This window comes from Sitophilus oryzae, unplaced genomic scaffold (genome assembly GCF_002938485.1).
Source record: "Sitophilus oryzae breed Bouriz unplaced genomic scaffold, Soryzae_2.0 scaffold_562_pilon_pilon, whole genome shotgun sequence".
Taxonomy (NCBI): Eukaryota; Metazoa; Arthropoda; class Insecta; order Coleoptera; family Curculionidae; genus Sitophilus; species Sitophilus oryzae.
In genome coordinates, this window is record NW_022147154.1 from 3,184,149 (window position 1) to 3,198,405 (window position 14,257).

At 31.3% G+C, this 14,257-nt stretch overlaps 1 protein-coding gene across 2 annotated transcripts in view; it reads left to right on the top strand.

The window, feature by feature from the left end:
• Positions 1-14,257, top strand: part of LOC115887372 (AT-rich interactive domain-containing protein 4A-like) — a 46,367-nt gene that overhangs the window by 3,128 nt on the left and 28,982 nt on the right. For both annotated transcript variants that reach the window (XM_030906784.1, XM_030906785.1), the window contains exons 9-12: positions 451-606; positions 668-930; positions 3,149-3,447; positions 5,526-5,701. In XM_030906784.1, the coding sequence (XP_030762644.1) occupies positions 451-606; positions 668-930; positions 3,149-3,447; positions 5,526-5,701 (894 nt within the window). The remainder of the gene's footprint in view (positions 1-450; positions 607-667; positions 931-3,148; positions 3,448-5,525; positions 5,702-14,257) is intronic.

Consider the following 14,257-nt stretch of genomic DNA (forward strand, 5'->3'; position numbering starts at 1 on the left):
TTTAAATATTATGACAAAACCACGATTTCAATACTATTTTAATGCGATCAACATGACGGCGGCGGCGTGAACTATATATTGATAATTTCAGATTTTTTCCTTTGAAGCGCTGCGGTCGGAATTTGTTGAAATCAACTGAAATGCACCAAGCCTATAGAGATAAATTCATAAACATTATTAACATAATTTAAATCCTACACAAAAAATAACGACCTTAAGCCAAGAAAAATCTCCCCTAATAAAATAACAGCTATATGTTTTTTCCTTGTAATACCTATGTATTTCTTGTCTATAATTTTTTTTCAATCAAAACTTTAAACATTTTTCATAATTATTAAATATCTGACTTCAAGGTCAAGCAATTTGAGACGCATACATTAAAGAATATGGCACTGTCCCTTCTGCATTGCAAAAATATTCTATTGTGATATATTCCTAATGTTTTTAAAGGTTCAGAACACTCGCTCAAAAACTATCAGTACTGCTAAGGGAAAAGAAGTTGTTAAAGAACCTATTGGTACCAGGCAAAATAAAGAGACTGTCCCGCTTCCGGTTAAAACACCGATAAAAGTGGTTAAGAAGGTTGTAAATAAAGAAGAATTAGAGGTAAAAGATATGTCTGTACTGGCATTAATTAACAATAACTATTTTATTTTTTTTTCATTAGGAAAGGGATAAGAAACTGAAACAAAGGAAAAAAACACTTGGTGATGGAGAAAAACTACCTTCGGAGGGCGGTAATACGAGTAGCAGCAGCAGTAGCAGTAGTTCAGATGGCCAATGTATCTCTGCTAACATTGGTGACAAACTTATCATCTATTATGGACCGACCAACGAATCCAAGGTCACTTATGAAGCCAAAGTAGTGGATATTGATAAAGACCAATCAGGTCCAATTTATTTGGTGCATTACACTGGCTGGAATACGAGGTAAAACGTTTTGAAAATATTCATGTTTTATCTTTTTATTATTAAGATTTTGAGATTTTTGGAGATACTGATTAGTCCAGACAAAATAAATGAAAAATTATTCATTTATTTTGTCTGAGTTTGCATTAATTCCCAACAAGCTGAATTTTTGTATAGGTCTTAAATTCATCATTACAAATGCTATGTTGAAAGTCTCCATCGATGCCTTTTGTGCGTTGTTTTTTTTTCGTTGTTTTTGAGACCTTTTTTATAGAGAATTTCACACTCTACAAACTTTATCTCATTCATTTTTCTGACAGCTTTATAACTGGAATGAAAAGTATCAAAATATAAAATATTTATATTGTTTTATATTTTGTCTGGACTACATAATTACTCATAATATTGATAAAATTTTGATATTAAAAATTATATTAATCTTTTTTAACAAACAATAGAATCTGATAGTCCCTTGAGTTTTTTAAGGATATATTAATTGTAGTTATTTTTAGTTTTTAGTTTCCAATTTCATTTTATTATATCTATTTATATGATCATATTATTTTTTAACATCTGCTCTATTAAAAATATGTTGATCAATAACCAGTAAAAAAATATAAGTAATTTGCTACTATACCGGGTGCGTCTCAAAAGTGGCTCACCTCTATAACTTATTTATTTTTTCAGATAAAAAACGAGATTTGGTATGTTAATATGACATAAATTAGCCATTGATTGACGTATTCAATTGCTTTCTGTCACTTCCTGTGTCGCCGGAAATGACTACAACTTTTGATTTTTAAATGGCACCCTCGGTATTTTTTTACTTTATTCGATAGAAAATGGCACTTTAAATAGAATGACATATCATATGTCAACTTTTGACATTTTCTGATATGGTTTATTTGAAATTGTAACATGCAGTTTATAACGACAATTTGACTCGAAATACCAAGTGTGTGGTACCAAATTATTTGTAAAAAAAATACTTTTTCCAAATATGCTAATTAGCCACCCTCATTCAATTTAAAAAAAATATATATATGATTAAAAATGCGATTTGGGCATCTTTTAATCATCCAGGACAAGACACTAAAAACATTAGACCACCATATCTATTTTTCCAAGGCTCGTTTGATTAAAAATTAGTGTTTTAGGACAGCCATGGCACTCTAGATTGAAATTTAAAATACGATGTTTTTTTCAACAAACGTAGAATAGAAATTTTTCAACAAAACTAGAATAGAATGATATATCAACAAAAGTTGATATATCATTCTATTCAGATATTATAAGTTAAAAGTTGATATGTCATTCTATTTAGAGTGATATTTTCTTTCAAATAAAGTGAAAAAATACCGAGGGTGCCATTTAAAAATCAAAAGTTGTAGTCATTTCCGGTGAAACAGGAAGTGACCGAAAACAATTGAATATGTCAATCAATCCTAACTTATATCATATACTTACATACCAAATCTTGTTTTTTTATCTGAAAAAATAAAAAAAGTAATAGGGGTGAGCCACTTTCGAGGCGCACCCGGTATAGGTACTATAAAGGCATTTTTATGGTATTTACTAAACTTTGCATTTGTCAATCTGTATTCTCAGTTATTTATTAAAAAAACTAATGTTTATGGTATTTTATTTATTTAAGATAACAAAAAAAATATTTACATTTTATTTCAGTTAATCCAAAATAAGCATTTCTATCTCATCAAATCTAAAAATTCAATGAAAAAAGCACTTCTATTTCAATGTATTTATTTTAGTAAAAGAAAAATGCTTTTCAGTAGATATCAAATCAAAACTGTTCTCTTTATGATTATATGTGGTTACTAGAAAGGTGAGTTTTTTATTATTATAGATAAGTGTGAAGATTTTAAAATATTAAGACCAAAAATATTACATAAAGTATTCACAAATAAATAAAAGATAGAACTGGTCTATTAAATTTTGTTTTCAAATTAAAAGATGAAATGTTTATAAATTATTATCTTTATGCGATTGGATTTTATTCATAATTAACTAAAAATACTCACAATCTTTCTTATAATTGTACTTACACAAAATTTAATACAAATAGATTCAATGTGTCAAATAAATTATAACGAAGAGAAAATATATAATTAAGTAGGATTTTACGAGGCGTTGTTTATGTAAAGAACAAAAATTTTTAAACATGTTCAAATGTAGGTTATATTAACGACAGTAACAAAAATATCAATTCCGTCAATTTTAGATACGATGAGTGGATCCCAGGTGCGCGAATTGCCGAAAACCTAAATTCCGGTGTTAGACTAAAACGTACGAAAATACCGGCCGCTGTAAACGTTAAACCTGCTCCTTCCGGCGCATCTACTTCCGGTACGAGGCCAACCGTGGGTAGGAGAAGTAGGGTTATGTCGGTATCGAGTCGAGCGCCACCTGACGACAAACCCCCTAGGTCTACCACACCATCTAGCGTCACTTCCAACAGTAGCAGGACTAAGAGTCCTGCAACACCGGCTACTAGGTCCAGTAGATTAGCTGCGCGACAAGGTAAAATCAAATAGATTCAATTATTTAACGCTCACAGTCAGATATGTAAATATTTTATTATATTAGAGGCGGAATATGAGCATTTTTTTTATATACAGCAACCAAATTATGACATTGAAAATACTGTTAATTCGCATGTTTTATAAAAAAACATACAAAATGTTTATTAAATACAGTTTATTGCGAAAATATTATATAATATACAGGGCGAGTCTTAAATAAACGCAAATATTTTTGGGGGTAGTATATTTTGACCTCAAAACACGAATATGAGTTTTTTGCGATTTTTTTTTGAAAATTTGGAATTTTTTGAAAAAATTTTAGGACATTTTTGTAGTTTTTCGTTAAAAACATATTTTCTTGATATAGCAACATGTATAGTAGATTAAATTTACAAAAAGAAAACCCAGAAAAGATCCAGTGGTACTCAAAATTTAAGCAAAAATCGTTTTTTGGAAATTTTTAAAGTAAAATAACTCGGTTATTTTGGACTTATTTGAAAAACGGTAAAGAGAAAATATGTTTCTTTTATCGAGATCTACCAGCCCTGAAAATATTTGCACTTATCCAAGACTCACCCTGTATAGTCTAATTCAGGAAAGGTGACGATTGCATCATACTGAATATTTCAATGGACTAGAAAATTAGAAAGTAGTATGACTCTAAGCCCACGGCCACACAGAAGCGATTTTTGCGTTTTTGCGTGTGAAGCGCTTTTACGATTTTACCGTTTGAAGCTTTTATTCTGATTTGTGTCCATTAAAAACACGCAAAAGAAGCGGCAGGTCTGCAGATGCTTTCAAGATGTCAATTAGTAACATTGTAAGCTCGTGGATTCCCGTCCCGTTCAACAATCAATCCTGTGAGAAAGAGATAGGCGAGATCGGCGCGGTTAGCGTTGAAGAGAAGAAGATAAAAGATATGCTTGGATCGATCGTTGAACGGGCCGGATATTCGACACAAACGCAATCTACTACTAGTGTCAGTGACATACCCTAAAAATAATAATATTATTTGCCATTTATTTTACGAATTTTAGGTTATTTGTGTATAGATTTTTTATGTTGTAGTTTTGTGGTTACTTGTGTGTTATAATGATAATAATATAATATAATAAATAATTATATAATAGACTAGTAAATATTACTAGTTGCTAACGCAATTTTAGGACATGATTTATCAAACTGGAAAAGTGGAACTTTTTACGCGCACTGGGAGTAAAAATGGCCGTGACATACAAACTAGCGAGACGGCCCTGACATACGAGGTAGTTGTAACGAAACGTAGTAATAGCTTAGAAATACGTAGTGACGCGACGTGTATTTGTGAGCAGTCCACGTGTTTATCAAAAATATTGACATTTTAATACAAATTTTGTAGAAGTTAATCAAATTATTACGTGTAAAAAAACATTTGTTACCCGTAAAAACTATTTTTACGCATATAAAACTATTTGTTATTGGTAAAAAAAATATTTTTTACGCAAAAAGACTATTTTTACGTGTAAAAAACTATTTTTTACGCATAAAAAACTATTTTTTACGCGTAAAAAAATATTTTTTAGTTTATTACTTTTTCAACATTTCAAACTACACATTTTCAAACATTTCCTTCAAATTTTTCAATTTAATAGAATCATTCCAAACAGTAGATGTTCTCTATAAAAATATTTTTAGATAATACTAAAATGAAAAAAAAAGTATACAATTTAATTTATTTTTATTGTATTATTAAATATTACGTTCGACTATGACGGGGTCTCATCTTAGAAATCGCTAAAGACGCTACAGAGAACAAACTGATTTGTTTTCATTTGCCCCTTTTGCGAGACAATACACGCTACACGCTTTTCTCTATAATCCTGTTATTTTGTTTTAGTCGCAAAGGTCGCTTCACGCAAAAATCGCTTTCTGTGTGGCCATGGACTAATACATCTAAATATCGGTCCCGTATGTCTTTCGAATAAACATATTCTGACGCATTTATTATCTTTTGTGAATCGTCGTATACCTATTTGACGAAATTCACTTTAAAAAACTACGTCTAAAGTTTAATAACTCCTTGCGTTAATTTCGTAGAATCATCAAATAGGCGAAGAATATCAGCTCAGACTGATGCTTCTATACACTCCGACTCCAATAGTGATTCTTCAGAGAGCGAAAATGAGCTTCCTAGGACCAGAAGCGGAAGTTTGAAGAGTGAAGAACCTGAGGTCAGAGTATATAAGAAACGAGCTCCAAAATCTTTAATACAGGTAAGAAAAATCAGTGGTTCTCAAACTTGGTTCTTGCACGTAATGTTTCCGTTTAGAGCGCTTGCACACATTGGCAAAATGGGTGCCGGTGCCTGTGCTGAAATCGATTGTAATGTAAATAAATTAGCATAGGCCGTAAAACAGGCCATAAAATTTCACCCTGCATAAAGTGGGGGCGGCCAATCGAAAGGGTGAAATGTTGACACTAAAAATATGATAAGGTACACGAGTTATAATTACTAAATAGCTTTTATTTATTATTAAGAAACGTGAAAAATTGTTGGCAGACGTTTTTCTCGTGGTTAAAATGCCGACAGACAACGCGAAAGAGGCATGAAATTTTGACAAAAATTCATGGCATACATGCATGCCAATTGTTGGAATGTCATATTTATTTATTTAAAAAGCCGTATGTAAAAGTACAGACAAAGAAATCGTGGCTTAATATAGCGGTAGACAGTTATCAAAAGCGCGATATTACTCTACAGGGTGTCTTGCATAAGTGCAAATATTTTCAGGGCTGGTAAATCTCGATAAAAGAAACATATTTACTTTTTGCCGTTTTCCAAAAGTCCAAAAATCCGATTTATTCAAGTTTGAAAATTTAAGTAAAGCCGTAAGCATGGTAGGTTAAGAAATTATACCGTGGGTAAATTTGCGGTGACCAGGCAGTTCTAAAAAGTTTTCTAAAATATACATGAACATTTAGAAAAATACATGATTTTCAACATCTTTTTTTGCTAAAAAAACTCATAGACGTGTTCCTGGGTCGAAATATATCACGCCTAAAAGTATTTGCACTTATTTAAGACTCGCCCTGTATAAGCGTTTTCTATTGAAACATAATACATGTAAGCACAGATAACACATAATCCAGATGGCCATTGCTTACGGAACAGCATGTTTTCGATGAGACAGTTCCCTATTAATGACACAGAGGGCGCCTATAGCCAAATCTAATAATATTTTTAAAACGAACGAATTTGGAGCCACACCACGGCCACGCGATGTGAAGCCACGTAGCCGGTTGTTCACATTTATAAGCAAATTCCCGGTCAAACCCAGGGAAAATGTATATTCGGACTTTAATACTAGACAATTGGGTATGAAAATACTAGTCGCAGTGGATGTTTGAAAGTCAGAATTTCTAGATGCATATATATGCTATTTATAGCCATGAAATTTATAATTTAGATTTTATTTTTATTATTTGTCTCTTAATATTCATTAGCTGAAAATAAGGGTAAAGGTTATCTATATAGTAATAAATAAAATTTGGCACATAGGTTCCTTAAGTGATGTAAATGAGCACTAAGAAGGGATTTTTTGAAAATTCGACCGCTAAGGGGGTGAAATTAGGGATGAAAAGCTGCATAAAAATTTGTTAAAATCTGGTTTAAGAGTATGAAATTTTTCACGAGTGCTCCTTGACTGACGTAATTGAACACTAAGGGGCAATTTTTGGAAATTCGCTCGTTAAGGGGGTGATATGGGGGGTACTTTTGTATACAAAAAAAAGCATGTCCTAGGACTACGAAATTTTGCACAGAGGTGCCTTAAGTAGCGTAACTTAACAGTTCGATTATACAAAGCGATTTTAGGAAATTCTTCTACTAAGGGGTGAAACTGGGGGTGAAATTTTGTATACTTTTTTAAAATTAGTCCGAGGAGTTTGAAATTTGGAAATTGTTAATTAAGCGACGAAAGTGAGTACTCAGAAACGAATTTTGGACATTCATCCCCTAAGAAATAAGGGATGAAAATTGGTATAAAAATTTGTCAAAATCGGTTTTAGAAGTATGAAATTCTGCGTAGACGTTCCTTATGTAACTTAATTTAGCACTAAGAGGCAATTTTAGGAAATTTTCCCTCTAAGGGGGTGAAATGAAGGGTGAACGTTCTGAAAAAAAATCTGTCCTAGAAGTATGAAAATTTGCACAGAGGTTCATCAAGTGATGAAAGTTATACTCAGAAGCGAATTTTGGGCATTCATCCCTTAAGAAATAAGGGATGAAAATATGTACAAAAATTTGTTAAAATCGGTTTTAGAAGTATAAAATTGTTCGCAGACGTTCCTTATATAAGGTAATTTAGCACTAAGAAGCAATTTTTCGAAATTTTCCCTCTAAGGGGGTGAAATGAGGGGTGAACTTTCTGAAAAAAATCTGTCCTAGAAGTATGAAAATTTGCACAGAGGTTCCTCAAGTGATGAAAGTGAGTACTCAGAAGCGAATTTTAGGCATTCGCCCCATAAGAATTAAGGGATGAAAATTTGTACAAAAATTCATTAAAATCGGTTTTGGAAGTATGAAATTTTGCGCAGACGTTCCTTATGTAACGTAATTTAGCACTCAGGAACAATTTTTGGAAATTCGCCCTCTAACGGGGTGAAATGAGGTGTGGACGTTCTGAAAAAAAAATTGCTTGTTATTGCTAAATTACGTTACATAAGGAACAAACAGAATTTCATACTTCTAAACCCGATTTTAACAAATGTTTGTACAAATTTTCATCCCTTATTTCACTCTCTTAGGAGATGAATGTCCAAAATCCACCTGTACAAAATTCCACACATTTGGGATGTTAGTTTTGGGATCCCAATTTATTAAAGGGATTTCGGAGATAAAATTATACACGGTGCCGCCTCTCTTGGGAGTTCGGGATTTCAGGAGAACTCTAGTTCGTATTGATATGAAATGTACAGATGCATGTCATGTTAATTTGGAAGTGACAATCGATAAGATTTAGAGAGTTCTAGTTTTTGTAACTGAATACCTCCCTATTAATTAAATCTTCATTTCCAAGCCCAAAATAAATGCCTTTTTTTTATCGTACGGAAGTATTCACTGAACTGTATTACCTACTTATAATTTATAACAGTTTATTTTCACTGATTCATTTATAATTTGTATCCACATTGGAATATTACTCTATTGCATCCATCAAACTTTGCATGATATATAAATATAACGATGGACAACTCTTAATGTGTTAAATTATACCCTGTACGATTTAAAAAAAACGGCGTCCGATAACTCCTTGAAATTGACGATCCATGATATTATTCCCCATATAATTTTACATATCAAATGACATACTATCTTCATTTCATAGCCCCCTCGCTGACGCCGATTTTCGATCATATTTTATTTCTATAAAAGTGTGATCGATCACCATTTGATAAAATCTAACGCCGCTGTGATATTACATACAAAATGTGCAAAAAATCTATATGAATGAACTCACAATTTTCTATCCACTTTGTTATCATAAATTAGGATCTCTTTTGATTAACATATATGAAACTTAAACAGCATGTACACCTGATTTCCGACAAATCTCGACAAAACCAAAATTGACACTGTATTACCTGCATTTTAATAATAATTATCACTAATCACTTTGTTTTGTTGAAAGACTTTCAAAGGTGTATAGTATATTACCATCACAGATTGGACATTTAAATTACCCGGCTTTTAAAATATCGGATTTTAATATCAAAAACAGTAACGACATATCTAAATCTTCTATCTTTGTCGAGTTATGGTTCGTTCAGGTATTATTCTGTGATAAGGGAAGTAATAGAGATTTTCTGTTGATAAGTGGTAATCGCTAGGATTTATCATATAATTTTACAAATTAAACGACAGCGATCTTTCCAGGAAATTCGGTCATATTTTTTTTATAAAATTACGGTATCATAAACAAATTTATTGTAAAAAATTTTGAATTTATATTCAAATTTTAAACGTTTGAATTAATTTATAACGTAAATCACTTTTAAATTAAATTTGAGAAAAAAATCAAAATTAATAAAACGTATATAATTTTACATATCAAATGACAGCGATCTTCATTTCATAGCCATCGCTGACGCCGTTTTTTTCGATCATACTGTATATGGTAAAAGCCATCGATCACCATTTCTTATGAACAAACGCATTATTTTAATTTCAAATTTATATTTCGAAGTTATATTACAAGTTATTATCCACTTTGTCTTATAATTAGTATATCAAGACAAATGAAACTTTAACACATGTACACCTTCTTTGTTAAATGTCAACATTTTAAAATAAGCTGAAGAGGTTGAAATAATACTATTTCTAATACACGTTAATAATCAAAAACTGGAGCAACGGTATGGAAAAAATGGATAGATTTGTATATTAGAACGTTTTATGACTTTTAAAATTTCCATTAAATTCAAAATTTGAAGTTAAAAAATCTAAATCTTTATCTATTGGGACCAAAAAATATTTTAGTTCAAAGTATTATTCTGTGATAAAAAGGAATAGGGATTTTCTACTACTAAGTATTAAAGCTAACGACATATGTACAAATTTGATTGCAAACTTTCCAGGAAATTCGGTCATATTTTTATTATAAAATTATTTATCATAAACAAATTTATTGTAAAAAAATTTTGAACGTATATTCAAATTTTAAACGTTTCAATTAATAAATAACGTAAATCACTTATGAACAAATCATTATTTTAATTTCAAATTTATATTTCGAAGTTATATTACAAGTTATTTACTGTTGTCTTATACAGAGTATATCAAGACAAATGCGAAACTTTAAGGGGTGTATTCTTTTTATTTGTCAACGATCTTTTTTCCTAAATAAGCTGACGCCGGTTGAAATAAACTATTTCAAATATTCGTTAATTTTACAAAAAACTAACAACGATATGGAAAAAAGTGGATAGATTTTATATTGTCAACGTTTTATGACATTTTTTTTTTTCCATTAAATTCATTATTTGAAGTTAAAAAACTACAATAAATCATTATGTATTGGGACCAAAAAAATATTTAATATCCAAATTAATTTATTTCCAATGACAATAATGTGTAAGTTTGTAATTAAAGTTAGTTAATAAGAATAATAGGTGTAGTATATTTCAACATCATTCACTGGTTTTAAAAACATCAAAAAATATGCATGTGTTTTCATAGTATAAATATGAATTGTTCCTTACGTTAGTTCTTATTGATATAAAAGCAAAAAAGTATAAAAATTAAAAGCTGCAATTTTATTAAAAATATGTTATTCTAACACATATTTTTTTAACTGTAATGTTCTAAATTGATCAAAATATAAATGTTATTTTTTTCCTAGGAAAAATAAAACTTCATAACTTAATTTTCATAAATAAATTTATTTCTATTAAATTTTATAGAGCAATTTGTATTACAGTTTTATTTCACATATTTTGTAATACTGCTTCGGTGCAGTGCCCCATTGCTATCTGTGAGTTCATTTAAATTATGACGACATTACTGATCTAGAAGATAAAAATGTACCTAAGTACCTTAATATTATCATCAAAAATGACTAATTTTGTAAATTATTACCTATAATGGTTAGATGAGTTGTGAATGTAAACTTCTTTACACTGGTTTCTTGAAGTTAGGTGATATTAATTATCTTCGCATCATCATGGGCTCTAATCAACTGTAGAGTATTTGTCAATCAACCTGAAATATGTAATACTATTTACTTTATATTTACGAAAAATTATCATTTTCTTTTTATGAAAATTTTGAGTTTAAATTTAAATGTGATTAGAATAAATATACATCAGTATTAACATTTTATCACAGGTAATATTCTATATATTATCTGTGATTTTATGCTAAAATGTTTAGTTTTGTGAAAATATTACTTACCTATAATCCCTATAATATTTAAACGAGTTCCTGAATGTACAATTTGTTTATCACGATGTCGAGTTCTAAATCTTGTATTGGTTGTCTAAAACTGTTTGATTTTGCTTAGTTATATTGTATCCTATATTTTATTAAACAAACTGAAAATAATGCTTATAATTACCTTCATCAGCTTTCGTGTTATCAGAGATGTTATTTGTTCATTTCAGGTTCATTTGTTGTTGTTCGTTTTGAAAGATCATTTTTGAGGTTAATATCATATGTCATATGTAACTTTTCGTAATTAGGCAACTGGTAAATGACGTGTGACGATAAGTTAATAAAATAATAATGAACGTATTAAGTTAAATATTTATATATTAATTTAACATATCTATTTCATGTTTATAAATTACATAATTTTTAATTTGGTATACCTTTAATTTTATATATTCATAATGAAATGAAATATATTTCGATATAACGTTTGGCAACCACGCAACTGAAGTGCAAGCGACATCTGTGCAAGAGAAGCAAAACCTCCCAATAAAGTGAGAAAAGAAATCTAAAAATTTCAGATTATTCAAATGTCACTCCAATATTTTTCCAAATTGGAGTGAAATTAGGGTGACAATTTTTAACACGTAAGGAGCCATCTGGATTATGTGTTATCTGTGATGTAAGTCTACAAAAATTTTACGGCGCAGATATCGACTCAGAGGAAGACTGTCAAAAGACAAAGACTCGTCTGCAGTACGATGAGTGAGATACAAATAGTAAGACAGAATACTAAATGTATGATATCTGTTATTGAAATAATAAAAAAATATATTTATAATATAATCGTATACATGATTTATTTATACTTAAATGGATGAGGCGGCGAGCGCTTTTGATAACTGTCTACCGTTGATTTAGCCACGATCTTTTTGTCTGCCTTTTGCATAGTTCTTCTTCTTCCTTCTTCATACTAGGCGAATCGCCTGTTTGGTTTCGTCGTCTCTACCGGTTAGACTGACAAGTTGTCGCTCCATCGTTTTCGTGGACGTCCTAAGCTTCTGCGACCTAGCGGTGATTTGTCGCGTGCAACTCTCACTATCCTTCTGTTGTCCATTCTGCTGATATGGTCGTTCTATTCTTCCTTTCTGCTGAGTACCCACTCATTTACATTTTCCACCTTGCACGCTCTTCTTATGCTTTCATTTCTCTCCCTGTCCAGAAGCGTCTTTCCAGCTATTCTGCGTAGTACTCTCATTTCGGTTGTCTCTAGTAGTTGTTTAGTTTTTGCTGTATCAGGTCGAGTTTCTACAGTGTATGTCATTATTGTTTGTACCGTTGCCTTGTAAATCCTCGCTTTAGTTTCCACCTCAATGTTTTTATTTCGCCATATTGTACCATTCAGGCATCCTGCTATTCTGGTTGCCTTCGTTGTCCGTTCTCGCACCTCCGCTTCTACATCACCATATCCTGAGATTTCTATGCCTAGATACTTAAACTTCATCTCTTGCTGGATAACATTGCCCTCGACTTCCAGTTTGCATCTTAGTGATACTTTTGATGTCGTCCTGCATTTAGTTTTCTGGGTCGATATTATCATATTAAGTGATTTGGCAGTGCAATTAAATCGATGTAATAAGCGCTGTAGATCGTTCTCATTTTCAGCTACCAATACGGCGTCGTCGGCATAGCATAGAATAGTAATTTCCTGATCGCCCATACTGTATCCCTTCAGTAAACGTACATTTCCTATTATTTCGTCCATAATGATGTTGAAAAGAAGAGGGCTCAGGGAGTCACCTTGTCGGATACCACGGCCTACATTTATTGGTTCGGTCAGGACCCCGTTAATTTTAGCTTGAATTTGGTTCGCTTCATATATGTTTTGTATGGTTTTAACGAGGTTGTGTGGGATTTGCCTATTGTAAAGAAGGTTTACAACGTCTCTTAGCTGCACACGGTCGAACGCTTTTTCTAAATCAATAAAACACATATACGCTGGTTTGTTATATTCGGCTGATTTTTCTGTTATCTGTCTTATGACAAAAACTGCGTCTGGGCATGATCTGCCCGATCTGAAACCTTGCTGTTTATCTGCTAAGCATGTTAAGTCGTTAATTTTGGTTGTTATCACTTTTGTCGTAAGTTTTAGAGTGGTGTTTAGAAGATTTATGCCTCTATAGTTTGAGGGCAGCTTCTTATCTCCTCTTTTAAACATCAAGATAGTAGTGCGGGTTCGCCATTCATCGGGTATCCTGTGTTGGTAAAGGATTTTTTGAATCAGGGATGGTAGCTGCTGTATGAGACTTTGGTCGCCATATTTAAGTAATTTGTTTGGGATATCATCTTGCCCTGGGCTCTTCCTATTTTTTGCATACGGTTTTTAAAATAAATAAATGTGACATTCCACCAATCGGCATGTATGTATGCAATTTTTTTAAAAAAATTTATGCCTCTTTCGCGTTGTCTCTTCATCAACAATTTTCCACATTTCTTAATAATAAATAAAGGCTATTTTCGCAATTATAACTCGTGTACCTTATAATATTCTTAGTGTCAAAAATTTAACTTTCGATTGGCCGCCCCCACTTTAAGCCCCGGGATCACGCTGACAGACTTGACTATTTCATATTGGCTACACAAAAGGATACTTTACAAGAAAAATTAGCCATGTTACGATGATAAGGTTTTTTATGTAGCTAGCTATTGTCTATGAGAGAAATTCAGAGTTATAGTTGTTATCTAATCGTTTTAATTCAAAAATGATTATTTTTTTTATATTATTTTTATGTTTATTGAAATCGTATATTCACTCGCTGGTTAGACTATAATAGACAATAAAACTTGTAATTAGTATAATGACATCGAGACCGAAAAAAAAACATATGTTTATTATTTTGCC